At 22.1% G+C, this 16,005-nt stretch overlaps 6 protein-coding genes and 1 pseudogene across 6 annotated transcripts; 5 read left to right on the forward strand and 2 right to left on the reverse strand.

Annotated features, from left to right (window-relative positions):
* Positions 1-51: 51 nt before the first annotated feature.
* On the reverse strand, positions 52-2,597 carry DDB_G0273301 (hypothetical protein; the record flags this gene model as incomplete). The annotated part of the gene is made up of 8 exons (XM_639665.1): positions 52-386; positions 428-700; positions 787-1,089; positions 1,126-1,337; positions 1,491-1,779; positions 1,811-2,108; positions 2,302-2,510; positions 2,591-2,597. The coding sequence occupies 8 exons, from the start codon at positions 2,595-2,597 to the stop codon at positions 52-54; spliced, it is 1,926 nt and encodes a 641-aa protein (XP_644757.1).
* Positions 2,598-2,971: 374 nt separating this feature from the next.
* On the forward strand, positions 2,972-4,464 carry DDB_G0273353 (annotated as a pseudogene; the record flags this gene model as incomplete).
* A 382-nt stretch (positions 4,465-4,846) lies between these two features.
* Positions 4,847-8,497, forward strand: DDB_G0273185 (hypothetical protein; the record flags this gene model as incomplete). The annotated part of the gene is made up of 1 exon (XM_639667.2): positions 4,847-8,497. One exon carries the CDS (start codon positions 4,847-4,849, stop codon positions 8,495-8,497), a length of 3,651 nt encoding a protein of 1,216 aa, XP_644759.2.
* Positions 8,498-9,219: 722 nt separating this feature from the next.
* DDB_G0273187 (hypothetical protein) lies at positions 9,220-9,411 on the forward strand (the record flags this gene model as incomplete). The annotated part of the gene is made up of 1 exon (XM_639668.1): positions 9,220-9,411. One exon carries the CDS (start codon positions 9,220-9,222, stop codon positions 9,409-9,411), a length of 192 nt encoding a protein of 63 aa, XP_644760.1.
* A 1,049-nt stretch (positions 9,412-10,460) lies between these two features.
* Positions 10,461-12,965, forward strand: DDB_G0273189 (transmembrane protein; the record flags this gene model as incomplete). The annotated part of the gene is made up of 2 exons (XM_639669.1): positions 10,461-12,577; positions 12,656-12,965. The coding sequence occupies 2 exons, from the start codon at positions 10,461-10,463 to the stop codon at positions 12,963-12,965; spliced, it is 2,427 nt and encodes an 808-aa protein (XP_644761.1).
* Positions 12,966-13,174: 209 nt separating this feature from the next.
* Positions 13,175-13,976, reverse strand: rps30-1 (40S ribosomal protein S30; the record flags this gene model as incomplete). Its single annotated transcript, XM_639670.1, has 2 exons — positions 13,175-13,371; positions 13,973-13,976. 2 exons carry the CDS (start codon positions 13,974-13,976, stop codon positions 13,175-13,177), a joined length of 201 nt encoding a protein of 66 aa, XP_644762.1.
* Positions 13,977-14,725: 749 nt separating this feature from the next.
* On the forward strand, positions 14,726-15,814 carry rexo2-1 (RNA exonuclease 2; the record flags this gene model as incomplete). The annotated part of the gene is made up of 2 exons (XM_639671.1): positions 14,726-14,962; positions 15,479-15,814. 2 exons carry the CDS (start codon positions 14,726-14,728, stop codon positions 15,812-15,814), a joined length of 573 nt encoding a protein of 190 aa, XP_644763.1.
* Positions 15,815-16,005: the final 191 nt, after the last annotated feature.

A 16,005-nucleotide genomic window follows, 5' to 3' on the forward strand; every position in this document is an offset into this window, starting at 1 on the left:
ATTTAATTTAATTTTTTTTTATTTAATTTAATTTTTAATTGGTGTTTCATCTCATCTGTCTTTAAAAGATTTTAAACCACAAATTAATTTATGATCACTTTGCCAATCAACAGTTTGACAATCACGATCACAATAGTTTGTTGTACATTTTGAAGTGCAAATTTTACCACAATTTGCGCATAGCGATGGAGTTGTGGGGCCTTGAATGATCCAATCACAATCGTGAATTTTTTGATTATCAAATTTAGAACGACATGTTGAAAAGGCAATAAACGAGTATTTACCACCAACTTTCAAGCTTGAAGGATCGATACATTGACCACCTTCGACAGCGAATCTACATGGGAAACCTTGGACGTCCCATAAGAGTAATTCGATATCATCACCTCTGACCAACGGTTGAGCGGCGAGTGTACTTGGAAAAAACATTTTTCAAAGACAGTTCTAATGTCTGGCATTAGATCAGCCAATGGGTTTGTACCACCTTGATCAAATGAAGACTGAGCAACAAGTTTATAATCCTTCATTGTGATTCTTGGATTCTCTGGAAACCCCTTTGAGTAGCCACCATACTCTTTATGTCTAATGAGTTTATCATTTTCATGGTCTTTTAATAATTGACGAAACTCTTTAATCACTTGAATTTCTCTAGCAGACTTTTTAACCTTTGCTTCTTGAGCGTTTGCAAATACAAATGGTACTTTTTGATCGAGATCAACCTTTACCTTTCTTCCCATTTAGATGTGGCTTTCTTTGAGAGATTAGCCAAGATTTGACTTGCTTTACTTGAGCCTTTGATTGAAGCAACCTCTAAATATGTTAAACCTAATTTACCATTTTTAGTGACATTGATACCTTTGCCATGACCATCAATTTGTAAATACAATTTACCCAATTCAAATGTAGCTTGAACTATATTATTTTCACCATCATTATATTCCAAAGATTTTTGAAAATTCTCCAATGCTTTTGAAATGGCAGATGATTCAGATGATTTCAATAATAATAATCTACCTAAATTTAAATTTGCTTCACCAATACCAGTATTCATTTTATAACCAGTTGACATTGCAATTGATAAGTTTGTAGCTTTTGTATACATTTGCTTTGCCTTTTATAAATTACCTTGACTACGATAATAATCACCCATGGGTGCAACGAATACATCAGCAAACACCGTTTCATTTAAACCTTTACTTTTGATTAACATTTTCTCAGCATTTTTTAAATCTTGATAAAAGAATTTACTTGTCTGTGCAGCTGGTTCATATTCCAATGATGGATTCTTATCGAAGTATTCCCTTCTTTGCTTTACATTTACTTTAATCAATGCATCACTAACCAAAATCAATTTCAGGCTCTGATATCTCTGCAGCAAGTTTAACAGTATCCATTTCTGGTAAAGTACCCGCCCTTGTCATATTGGTAAAACGTTATCAGAATCTATCGGCTCGGTAAATGCTGATTTCTGTTTTGTACCCATTACTGACCTGACGCTATCCTTATACTTTTTATTATTTGGCTCAAGATCCAAAGCTAATTTATAAAAGTAGGCTGCCTTCTTTGATTTTTCCAATAGTGTAAAACACTTTGCAATCACAGCATACCCCTCTGCCCTGCATGGACGAATGTAAAGTAATCTTTCAATATCAGATTTCGCAATATTTAAATGCTGTTGCATTCTAGTCTTCACCTTTTCACACCACTGTAACCAACATTTTCCTCTTGAAAGGTATAGATCAGAAATGAAATTCTCTGTCAAACCTCTATAATCCAATGCTAATGAATTGAATTGCTGCTTGCCCATTACCTGCTTTAATCATTTCATCAGCTTGATACTTATATACCATCGCCTCTGCCATTTCATCTAAATGTGGATAAAGTGGTTTCAACTCCAAATCATCTGAATTATCAGTCCATGAATTAAGTTGTTTAGTCCAATCTGCAACACTCATAGTTTTATCCAATACAAATATACTCTCAACAACTTTAAGTGTAACTAATTTTAAATGATTCCATGAATTGAATTGTTCACTATGTTCACAACCTTCATTACATTTTCTTGATTTTTCAGTTGGTTCTTTATCATTATTTGTATCATAAAATCCCTTTATATATATATATATATATGTTAATACTTGTAATTTTATTATTATTATTAATATTATTATTATTATTTTATATTATATTGTATATATGAATATATACCTCATAAAAATGACTACCACATGCTAAAATAATTTCATTTTCATTTTCTAATTGACTTGATGGTATATTTTTCCATGGATGACTAACCTAAACATCAACAAATAGATTGAAATCAAAATCAGAAGTACGACCAACTGCTAATTTTTTCATCATTAATTCACTTTTAAGATATCTTAATTTTGTATTTTTAATTAAGAATTCACCTCCAACTGGACCCTCTTTATATTCTGCATAAGTTTTTTCCCATCTTTCATAAAAAATCTTTCTAAAATTTCTGAATGCTCTATCAGATGAGCCAAACCCTTTAAAAAAAAAAAAGAAAAAAAAAAAAAAAGAAAAAAAATATTTACTCTGTATTTGAATTTATATTTTTCATCAAGACTAACCATTTTCTTACTGTTGTTGTAGAATTATATGAACAATGAAATTTACAAAAAAAAAAAAAAATTTGTGCTAACTAAAAAAAAAAAATAAAAAAAAATAAAAATAAAATAAAATAAAATTAAAAAAAAACAAAAATGGCTAAAATATATAAAATAAACAATTAAATTATATTTTGAACTTCTATTTATAATGGCGAGATTTAAGAAAGATTTTTTTTTTTTTTTTTTATAATTTTTTTTTTTTTTATTTTTATTTTCATTTTTTTAATTTTTTTTTTTTTTTATTTTTTTATTTTTTATTTGATGGTTTAAACAAATATTCAATCTGAAATTTCAATAATTAATTTGTTTTGAAAACAAAAAAAAAAAAAAAAAAAAAAATGAACCCAGAAATTTTAGAACATAAAAATGAAGATTGGGAATTCATTAAAATTTTAGGTTCAGATAAAGAAGTACATAAAAAGAAAAATGGTCCCTTAAATGAGTAAATGTATCACTTTGTGTAATTAAAAAAATTGAAAAAGTATGTAATAATAATAACGATAATAATAATAATAGTTTTATGTATTAATTTTTTTATTTTTATTTTATTTTATATTTAGGAATTTTTTTTTTCAATTATTGATATTTTAAATAAATTAAAAAATTGTGAATATTCAACAAAATATTATGGATTTGCATATGATAAAAATAATAAATTATATATTTATATGGAATATATTGATGGTGCAATTACTATAGAAGAGAAATTAAAACAAATTGAAATTGTTCCACAAGATATTATTATTTTATTAACAATCAAAATAGCAGAAGCATTAAGTAAAATTCATGAAATGGGTATTATTCATCGTGATATTGGGGTAGTAATATACTTTTACTTGAAAAAGAGAATAATCAAATTCAAATTAAATTTATTGGTTTTGAAAATGCAATACAAATTGAAAACAATTCAAAATATAATTCAAGAGTTGGTACAGCTACACATATGGCACCAGAAGTGAAACTACAAGATGGTAATGCAGGTCGTAAATCTGATGTATTCAGTCTAGGTTGTACAATAATTGAAATGGCTGGTGGTGATTTAAATAGTACCATTGGTAGAGACGCCAATGGAATACCACCAATACCAGTACATTTATCATCAGAATTAAAAATCATCACCCAAAATTGTTTACATTTTAACCCAAAAACAAGATTTAGTATAGATGATTTAATTTCTCATATTAATAAAGAAAAAGTTAATAAAGACCATTTCTATTCTCCATTTGGGTATATAATACCATCAAATGTAAAAAGGCTTGAAAAAAGAGATGGTGGTGACCAAACACTTACAATTGGATTAATTGGTAATGATATAAACTACCTTTCATTTCCATTTTATAATCAAATGATTCCAGTTGGATCAATTCCATCATCAGTAAAATATCTTTTATTTAAAAAACTTAATCAAAGGATTGAAGATGGATCAGTGCCAGATTCTGTTGAATATTTAGATTTAGGTGATGAATTTGATATTGTAAACAATGGTATCGATCTTCCAAATGATAGTATTTCAGTGTTAAGATGTGGTTTTAATTTTCAAACACCAATTCATTTAAGAAATTTACCAAATTCAATAACAGATTTACAATTGTATAATTATAATATAAATATATTAAAAAATAGTTTCTCATCAAATGTATCATCACTAACACTTGGTTCCAATTTTAATTCCTTTGGATCCCTTAAAAATCTTTCAAATTTTAAAAATTTAAAAAGTTTAACATTTAGTTTTGAAGGTGTTGAAAGTCAACAACTTATAACTCAAATAATCAATGATTATATACCAAATAATATTATTTCTGTAATTATAAATGGAAAACAAAGAAGATAATTAATTAAAAAAAATAAAAATTAAAAAAAATAAAAAAAAAATAAAAAATTTGATATTTAAAATTTAAACAAACTGTTTTTTTTTTTTTTTTTTTTCTGATAACCCCCATAATTAATAATTCAATTTTTAAAAAAAAATATTTAGATATTTTCCAATATCCTAAAAAAACAAATTTTATTTTCCAAAAAATCTTTTTTTTTCTCTAAAAATATCTGATTTTATTTTTTTTTTATTTTTTTTTTTGTTTTTTTTTTTTCAAAATAATTCGCTGACAAACCATCACCTCTATCATTTTTTTTTTCATTTTAATTTTTTAATTTTTTTTCAATTTTATTTTTTTATATTATATTTAGTATTTAAACATTTAAAAAAAAAAAAAAAAATGCCAAATAAAAAAAGAAATAAAGATTTAAACAACAGTGAAACTGTTCCAGAGGAGACAGGTAAAAGAAAAAGAAAATCAATTTATGATTTGGAAACAATTATAAAACCAAACCAAAAATCAACATCTGTTCCAATTGTTGAAAGAGAAACACCATTTATATCACAACCACCACCAACTACCAATAATGAAATTTCTCAAGCATTTAAAGAAATTTCGAATAATGATGTTACATTCAAAAATGAAGATTTAATAAATATTGAATATTTAAATAATTGTAATAAAGCAAGATTGGAATATATTTCAAATACAATTGGAATTCCAGAAAATATAATTAAAAAATGTGATTTTCGTGGTCTAATTAAAAAAATCATTGAAATTGGTATTAGTCGTTATCAATTTATAAATCAACAAGAACAAATTAATAATAATAATTATAAAAATAATAATAATAATAATAATAATAGTAATAATAATAATAATAATAATAATAATAATAATAATAATAATAATAATAATAATAATAATAATAATAATAATAATAATAATAAAAATAATAAAAATGAAATTTTATTTTGGAGTGTATGGAGAAATTTAGTATTGAAAAATACAATATTATCAAACTTTTCACCACATCTATCAATTAAATATGATTCTATTGTTATGGTTGATAAAATGATAAATAATGATCAATTATCAATGATAAAAGATAAAGTTAATAGAAATCAATTTTTAATATTTAGTAGTGGCTCATTAAAAAAGTTATATTCAGTATTTGGTAAAGAAGATGAGGAAGGAAATAATGAAAATACTCGATTCTTTTTTAATTTATTTAATAATTATGGTGATAGATATATAATTGATTGGAAATCAAAAGGAAAATCAAATTTAATTAAATCATTAATAGAGAATAATTCAGTTACAGGAATTTCAACATTAGTCAATAAATTTCAATTTGAAATTAATATAAATGAATCCATCACACTTGCAATTTCAACTGGTTGTTCTTTAAAATTATTTAAATATCTTTTTGAATTATTTTTATTTAAAACTACCAATAATTATAATAATAACAATAATAATAATATTGAAAATAATAATAGTAATATTGAAAATAATAATAGTAATATTGAAAATAATAATAATAATAATAATAATAATAATAATAATAATAATAATAATAATAATAATAATAATAATAATAATAATAATAATAATAATGAAAATAAATCTATGGATTTCATTTTATCAATATTTTTATCATCTCCTAATAAAAGTAAAAAAGAATTAATTAAAACATTTAAAATGATTTTATACTTGATGGAAAGAGAAATAATAAATTTAAGACAATATAAGGATGAAATTTTAAAAAAGATAACAACATTATGTCCATTAGTATCATTATTTAGATTAAAAGATTTAATTAAAGTTATTAAAATAATTAATTGGTTTAATAATAATAATGATAATGATAATTCAAATTTAATTAATAATGAATATTCAATTTGTCAATTAAATGCAAAACTTGTTGATCCAACAAATTTTAATAAAAAAATAAATAAATTAAATATTAAAGAATTATTAAATATTTATTATAGTAATAGAAAACAACTAGATTTTACTTCAAAACAATTCTTTAATTATTATTATGGTGATGATAATGATAATGATGAAAGTAATAAGGAATCTCAAAATTATACTCTTTTTGGAAACTTTTTAAATCAAGTTGATAGACAAGAAAGTGATATAGAATTTAAGCTTACTCAACCTTTACAAAATGGTGATTTACATTTATTTAGTGATTGGTTATATAATTTTAATAATAAATATGATCATGAATTTTTTAAAACATTATTAGATAAAAATCAACTACTTAAAAATGAAAATTCAATATTATTTTCAAATTTTAAAAAACAAGAAGATCAAATTAATTTTTTAATTTCTTGTACTTTAGTAATAAAAGAAATTATTAAAACAAATGAAAACTCAAATTTCATTACAAATTTTATTGAATCAAATATTTTGTTTTTATTTTTAGTAAAACATGATTCAGTGGAATTATTTAAACATTTCTCAAATCAATTCTCTCAAAATGAAAAAGAAGTTGTTTTTTGTTTTCATGATGAATCTCAAGATGAAATACTTGATTTCAATATTTGCAAATATATAAATTCTATTGAAATGTTAGATTTCATTTATCAAGAATTTCATCATCTTTTTATTTATTCAAAGTATCCAAATTTTTTAAATTTTAAAAATTTAAATTTATTAAAACACTTTGAAAAATTAATAAATTCATCAAAGAAAAATAAACAACTACAACAACAACTACAACAACAACGACAAATTAAAACTCATTATAAAGAAAAACTTTATTTAATTAATTTTAAAGGTAGTTTTAAATTAAATTTTGAAACTTTTAAACATATTGTAGAAAATCCTACAATATATAACTATGGTTCAAAAATTTTAACACCAATTATTACTGATTTATACCAAGGTAATAATTGTAATGAAGTTGTATGTTTATTTAAACATATATTCAATACAAATATTTTCGATAGTGAAATGAAATCAAGAATGCTACAAGTTTCAAACTACTTTTTAGATTCTGACGAAAAACCAATTTTATTATCAAAGTTTTTTGAATGGTTATATGAAAATAAACATTTTACCCCACCAAAAGATGTACCATTCATTAAAAAATCAAGTTTTGGTCCAGGTTTCGCTTCATCATCATCGTCACCATTTGGAGGATCTGGTACTAGTAGTACAGTTGGATCAAGGTTTGCTAGTTCAACTTCATCATCATCACCATTTGGAGAATCAGGTACTAACAGTACAGTTGGATCAAGATTTGGCAGTTCAACTTCATCACCATTAGAAGGATCAGGTACGAGCAGTACAGTTGGATCAAGATTTGGTAGTTCAACTTCATCATCACCATTAGGGGGATCAGGTACCAGCAGTACAGTTGGATCAAGATTTGGTAGTTCAACCTCATCATCACCATCAGGAGGATCAGGTTTTAGTAGTAATACAAATGGACCAATATTTGCTAGTTCAAATGTAATTCCAAATCCAACAACCATTTTAAATAGTCTTCCAGATATTATTTGCTTTTATTACTTATCAGGTAAACTTGATGAAATCGATGATGAAATCTTTAATTTTAAAAACACCTATTCTGGAGGTAGGGATATGTTTACTTCATTTTTATATAAACTTGCATATTTTATTGGTAAAAGAGGTGATTTGAAAGCATTATCAACTGTTATTAGCAGAGCAACAGATAATTTAAAACCATTCCCAAATTCAAATGTTCCTGAATATAATGCTGAGTTTAATTGTATCAGAAATTTCATTTATTCAATTTTGGAAACAGCTGCTTATAATGGTCAAATCCAAATATTCCAATATTTTCAATATCATCATTGTCATGTTTTGCAAGAAAATGCCATCGAATGGTTTAGAGAAGATAAACTTTTAAATTTAATTAGAACCTCTTTAAAAAATGATCATATTGAGATTACTCAAATATTATTATCACATCTCTATCTTTCAAAACACAAGTTTTTAAATATTTACTTTAATGATAACATTTTTAAAACCAAGATTTCTTATAATTATTTTTGTGAACTATTTAAATAGTTTGACAGAAAATATGAAATAAAATAATATAAAATAAAATAATATAAAATAAAATAAATAAAATAAATAAAATAAAATAAAATAAAATAAAATAAAATCAAATAAAATCAAATAAATAAAAAAAATAAAATTTTAAAATAAAATGATCAATTAATTGAAAGCAATGGGGTTAAATTTTTTTTTTCATTTGTTTATTGTTTATTTTTAGTTACTAGCAAAATGGTTTGCGTGTTGTGGTATTTCTGAAGTGTGGTCCATGAATGTTCATTTGGGAAAATGGTAATAATATTATAATATTATTATTTTTATTATTATTTTAATTCAAAGTTTCTCGGAAAAATAAAAATAAAAATTAAATAATGTGTGGCGTTTGTGGGAGTTGAATTTAAAAACAGGAGTAGATTTTATTTTAATTTTAACTTTGCCTATCATACACAAACACATTCATACATTGCCTTAACTTATATTGGTTAATTTTACAATTGTAATTGTTTTTTTTTTTTTTATGGGTTTTATTATATTTTTTTTTTTTTTTATTATTAATAATAAAAAGGTTATTATTTTTTTTTTTTATTTTCTTATTAATAATAAAAAGGAATATTACTTATAATTTAAAAAAGGTAGAAAAATAAAACAAGTATACCAGAAAATTTTTAAAAAAAATATATATATTAATAGTTTTTTTAAAAATAAAAGATAAAAAATAAAAAATAATAATAATCATGCTAAAAGTTTTAATAGCTATTTTAGTGGTAATCTCATTACTTTCAAATTTAAATGCTGTTAATGGACAAAAATTTTATTGTTTTTTAGATTGCATTAAAAAAGATAGAAATTGTCGTATGGGAAGATCAGAAGATGCAAATTGTCTTGAATATTTTAAAAAATGTAAAGATGAATGCCATAATAATTAATAAACCTGAATTCAATTTTATATTTAATATTTTTTTTTTACTTTTAAAATATTTTTATTTTGATTATTTGGAATTTATCTCTCTTCTGCCAATTGTTTTCATTATTATTATTATTTAATTAATTATTTAAAAAATTATCTAAAATGATACAATAATCTTTTTTTTTTCCACATATATTGGTATTTTTTTATGTATTTTTTTTTTCTTAATTATAATTTTATTTTTTTTTCTCCATATAAATCATTTGTTTTTTTGTTTTTGGTTGGCAAAAACTAAATATAAAAAATTTTTACATTTGGTTTGTCCAATTAATTTTTTAAAAAAATTAAAATAAAAAAAAAAAACGAATAGAAATTTAATAAATGTGGTGGGTGTGAATGTATTTTTTAGTAAAACTTAATTTCATTTACTAGTTATATATATTTTTAATTTTTAATTTTTTTTTTTCTTTTTTTTTTTTTTTTTTTTTTTTTTTTCATGGCTTTGTTGGTGATGTAGTATTATTCAAAAGCATCAGATCTGTAGTTTATCTAAAATTTTATTGGTTGTAAGGAAATTTATTTAAATTTTTATTTTATTTTATTTATTTATTATTTTAAACCACCCATAACATAATTATTAATTTTTTTTTTTAAAAAATTTTTGATTTTATAAACACTACTTTGATAATTTAATAATTAAAATCCCTTTGACCAATATCTTATTTTTTTAAAAGCAATTTTTTATTTTTTATTTTTATTTTTTATGATCTCTTTTTTGATTTCTTTTATGATTTTATTATTTTAAGATTGCCTAGACAAGATATTTTTTTTTTTTTTTTTTTTTTTTAATAACAATAATTTAATTTTATTAATTTTAATATGAGCCAAGTATATGAAAATAAATCCAAAAATCCAATTTAAATTCCAGATAAAAAAGTAAAAAAGGTTTTTTAAAAAATTAAAAAAAAAAAAAAAAAAAAAAATGAAATTTTTTATGAACAAAATGAAATTTTAAATTAAAAAAAAATAATAATTAATAATAAAAAAAAAAAAAAAAAAAAAAAAAAAATGAAATTATTATCTCAATTTATTTCTATAATAATTATATTTTTAATAATATTTATAAGTGTAAATAATTCTCAACAGCAGCAACAAGAAGAAGATATCATTGCAGAGGAAGAACCAAATGGTATACCAATTAATTTGAATATTATATTAATCGGATTCGATGGTAATGGTGCATTCGAATATAATTTACCACCAGAAACCTTAAATGATCTTTTAGTTGAAACCTATCCAATTCATTATGTACATTCAATATTCGATTCAAATTATTTAAAACCATATAATAAAGATGATGACAACAACAATGGTAATGCCAATAATAATGATGATATAGAAAAAGATAATATTGGTAAAAGATTAATTTCACACTACGATTTAAAATACAATGTAATATCATCAAATAGAATCTCATTAGATTTATATGAACAATTATTGCAAATCAATATGAAACCAATTGAAAGCGCAACTCCATCACATGATGGTGAAACTCATTTAGTTGAAATTGAAGTTTTAGAATCTTATTTTGATAATGAAATTACAAAGATTAAATCATCATCAACTAACTCAAATAAAGATTATAGTATAATATTTATAAATCCATCAAAAGAGAGAATATTAACAGGTAGAGCATTAAATAATAATGATAAAACAGGATTGGGAGAATTTAAATATCAGTATAGTAAAAATGGTCAAATCACATCACCATGTTGGATAGGATCATCAAGATTCATTGTTATAGATTTAAGTGCAGGTCCATTGAAATATGGTACAACATTACATAAATCATCTGATGAATACTATTCAGAGGGTTCAATTGGCCATGACTCAATACCAAGACTAATTGAATACTTTGTGAAGGATGGCTACAGCGGCACTTCCATTCAGGGTGCATCACCAATCGAAATCATCTCTCATATGTCTTCTTTGGTGATTACCAGTATTCAAAATGTGTTTTTACAAGATTGCAAATTCAATTATGTACCATTATTTCAAAAGATTTTAATACCAATTCTAATTTTCAAAGATTCATCCTCTGTCAATGTCCAAAAGGATTTACTAGATTTAGAATTAATTAAAAGACAATCCAAAAAGGTATTCCCATTCTCCACGGTTGAATTTGTATTTGCAGAACATTCAATACATGAACATAAACATATTTCAATGGCATTTTCAAAATCAATTAAATCTCATTCCTCCTTTGAAATGAATCCAACCAATGGTAAATTCTATTCAGTTAGAAAGAATTATTTAGATAGTAAAGAATTACTATTATCACTAAAACAAGAAGATGACATTTTAGCAAGTGGTTTAATTGGTAATGATGTTTCACAAATTCCATTAAGTTTAAAAGTTTCAAATAATAATAATAATAATAAAAATAGAAACTCACCAACACAAAAATCAAAAATTTTACCAGTTTATATTTTTGCTTTAACATCATCATCAACAAATAATGATACAAATAATTATAATAATTTATTACTTGATAAATATCATTCCTATGCAAGTAATCAAGATGCAATTGTTGTTTTAATGTCAAATCATACATATAATAGTACATTTTATAAAGGTAATTTACCGGTACAAGTGAATTCACTTTATTCAGGTACAAGAAATATTATTGCTGGTTTAGGTTCATCTCAAGGTTTACTCGGACCAACTTTACATTACTCTGAATCTCATAATAGGTTGGTAAATAATTTCTTATGGAGTTTTGGTTCATCACCTTGGAATTTATTCAATGGTCGTTCAAATGATGCTAGTAATGCCTTCACTGGTGGTAGTGGTGATATCTCTCAAATCTTTATCGATGCAATCATTCGTAATACCATTATAACTTCAATTCAATCATCTGAACATAATTTAAATTTAGCATTGAATGAAATCACTAAATTCTCTTCAAAATATTTAATTGATTCATTAGGTTTTGAAATTGAAGATATCTCTTTGAATAAAGGTAATTTCATAATTGATAGACTTTATCATACTCCACCTTCGAAATTACCAATTTTAAAATCAATTGTACAAAGATTACATAATGATTTAGAACAAATTACAAATGAAATTACAAATCAAATTAAATCAATACCTTCTTATTTAAATTCAAAAGAATTAACATCGTATGTTATTTATTTATTTATTTATTTAATTAATTAAATAATAATAAAATTACTAATTATATATTATTATTTTTATAGTTCACAAAAAGATAAAATTTCACAAGATTTGATAATGGTGGCAACTCAAGTTGTTGGATTTTTAGATTATGTTCATAAAGAGATATCAAATGTTGAAACACAATTACTTTGTTGTGCAATCACTCATGGTAATTCAAATAAATCTGGTGGTTTCTTTGGTAATAATCTAAATATAATAGTTGTTGTCGTTGCAATCATTATCTCTGCAATAGTTATTAAAATTGCAAATGAACAAATATCAAATGATAAAAAGCCATTACTTATTAATAGGAATAGAAATAGAATTAGATCAAAAATAAATACAAATTAATAATAAAAATAAAAATACAATAATTATTTAAACACCTTTTTTAAAAATAAATTGGGAAAAACAAAACAAATAAATAAATAAATAAATTAAAATAGATTTTTTTTTTTTTTTTTATAAGGAGGAGAAAATATTTATTTTATTTTTAAAAAAAAAGTTAAATATTTCTTCAAAAATTTATTATTTTAATTATAAATTGTATATTAATAAATTTAAGCAACGGTTGGGACGTTTTGAGTGTTGTAACCCTTCTTTTTACCGAAACCAGCGACGGCGGCGACGTTACGTCTGTTGAAGATCATTCTCTTTTTAGCACGACCAACCTTTGGTTTTCTTTTTTCTTCCTTATCTTTCTTTGGAGTAGCGTTTCTGACTTTACCAGCACGATTCAAACCACCATGTACTTTACCTATAATTTTTCAATCAAAAAAAAAAAAAAAAGAATGAAAATATATTTTTTAAAAAAAAAAAGTTAATATAAAATTCTGCTTTATTATTGAAAGGACGAGGAAAAAAAAAAAACGGAATCCAATAAAAATAATAAAAAAATTGTATCTTTTTTTTCGATCCCTAAGTTTGTACAATTTTTCAAGGTAAATTTTGATGATAATGATTGGTTTTCTTTTTTTTATTCCCCTAAATTTTATTTTTCTCTTTTCTCTTTTTTTTTTTTTTCTTCTTTTTTTTTTTTTTGTTTTTATTATTATCATTTTCTCAGTTTTTTCCTATTTTTTTTTTAAAAAAAAACCTGCATGGTGTGTATCATTTCATCTGTGAACTAAATGCTAAAATAGACCCCAATTTTTTTTTTTTTTTTTTCGGTTTTTTCCATTATTTATTTCTATTTTATTTTTTATTGCCAATATCATTATCATCAAAATTTAATTTATTACTGTAGTCAATCAAACACCGCTCCAATTTTTTTTATTATTTATTATTTTTTTTTTTTTTTTTTTTTTTTTTTTTCTCTTTGTTTTTTTTTATATGGGTAAAATAAAAGAGAGACATACCCATTCTGTGTTTTTTTTTTTAAGGTTGCGTAAATAAAATAAACAAAAAGAACTAAAAAAATGAAAAAAATTATTTTTGTGAAAAAAAAAAAAAAAAAAAAAAAAAAAAAAAAAATTTACTCATAACCAATGTAAAAAATTTGAAAACTTTGTAACGGCTTACATAATTTTTACATTATTTTTCTCAAACCTATAAAAAAAAAAAAAAAAAAACGAAAATTTTCGCAGAAACTTTATATCATTGTTATAATTAATTATACAAATATTTTAATATAACAACTTTTTTTTTTTTTTTTTTTTTTTTGAATCTATTTTTTCATTATTAAATATTTGATTATTAATTTTAATTTTTTTTTTTTTTTTTTGTGTCTATTTTTCTTTTTTTTTTTTTTTTTTCTTTAACACACAAATGTCTCTGATTAATTTTTTTTTTTAAACATTTGACCCAATCTGCTTTATTTTTATTTTATTTTTTTTTATTTTTTTTTAATTTTAATTTTTTTAATTTTTTAATTTTTTTTCAAAAAAAAAAAAAAAAAAAAAATGTTTTCAAGAAACATTACAAAATTATTCACACCCTTTTCATTTCAATCACCAAAATCACTTTCGTTTTCTTCATTTAAAAAAACAACTTATATTGATATTGTAAATAATAATAATAATTTTAATAATTTTAATAATAAAAATAATAATAAAAATAAATTTTTTAGTGAAATCCTTTTAAGAAGTGGAAATTTAAAATTTAAAAAAACAATGTCCACCACACCAACATACAATCATCCAGTTATTAATGAACGTTCAAAAAGAATGGTTTGGGTTGACTTGGAAATGACAGGTTTGGATATTTCAAAAGATGTAATTTTAGAAATGGCTATTGTCATCACTGACGCAGAGTTAAATGTTATTGAAAAAGGTCCAAATTTAGTCATTCACAGATCAGATGAAGTTTTAAAGAATATGAATGATTGGTGTATTGAACATCATGGAAAAGTAAGTTTTTTTATTTTTTTTCATTTTTTTTATTTTTTTTATTTTTTTTTCCCAAAAAGGAAGGAAGGAAGGAGGGGGTGAAAAAAAAAAAAAAAAAAAAGAGTGATAAAAAATATTTATCAAATTCACATTACTTTTTTTGTTTATTTCTTTTTATTTATAAACAAATAAAGGAAACTTTACAAAAAGGGTATGTGAATGTTTTTTGGTATTTCTCGATCACTTTTTTTTTTTTTTCCATTTTTTTTTCCACTTTTTTTCCATTTCCCCTCCTCAATTTTTTAATTTATTATTTTTTTTATTTGTGTGAATGTGTATGTATATATTTATATATATATACTGATTATTATTATTATAAATTAATAATAATAATAATAATAATAATAATAATAATAATAATAATAATAATAATAATAATAATAATAATAATAATAATAATAATAATAATAATAATAATAATAATAATAATAATAATAATAATAATAATAATAATAATAATAATAATAATAATAATAGTCAGGATTAACAGAAGATGTAAGAAATTCAAAGATATCATTAGAAGAAGCAGAGAAAATAATGTTAGAATTTGTGAGAAAGCATACAGATAAAGGAATTTGTCCATTAGCAGGTAATACAGTTCATGAAGATAGAAGATTCTTATTAAAGGAAATGCCAACATTTGCAGAGCATTTACATTATCGTATTATTGATGTTTCAACAATTAAAGAGTTATCAAGAAGATGGTATCCATACATTCCATCACCAAAAAAAGTTTGTGGTCATCGTGCATTACAAGATATTGAAGAAAGTATTGAAGAATTAAAATCTTATCGTGTTACTGTTTTTAAATAAATAAGTAATAAATAATAATTTTAATACAAAATAATAATGTATTTAAATAAATAAAATAAAATAAAAAAAAAGAAAGAAAACAAAGAAAAGAAAGAAAGAATAATATATTATTATATTTTATATTTATATATATATTTATTTTTTATTTTTTATTTTTTATTATTATTATTATTATTATTATTATTATTATT

Source organism: Dictyostelium discoideum, assembly GCF_000004695.1.
Source record: "Dictyostelium discoideum AX4 chromosome 2 chromosome, whole genome shotgun sequence".
Lineage (NCBI taxonomy): Eukaryota > Evosea > Eumycetozoa > Dictyosteliales > Dictyosteliaceae > Dictyostelium > Dictyostelium discoideum.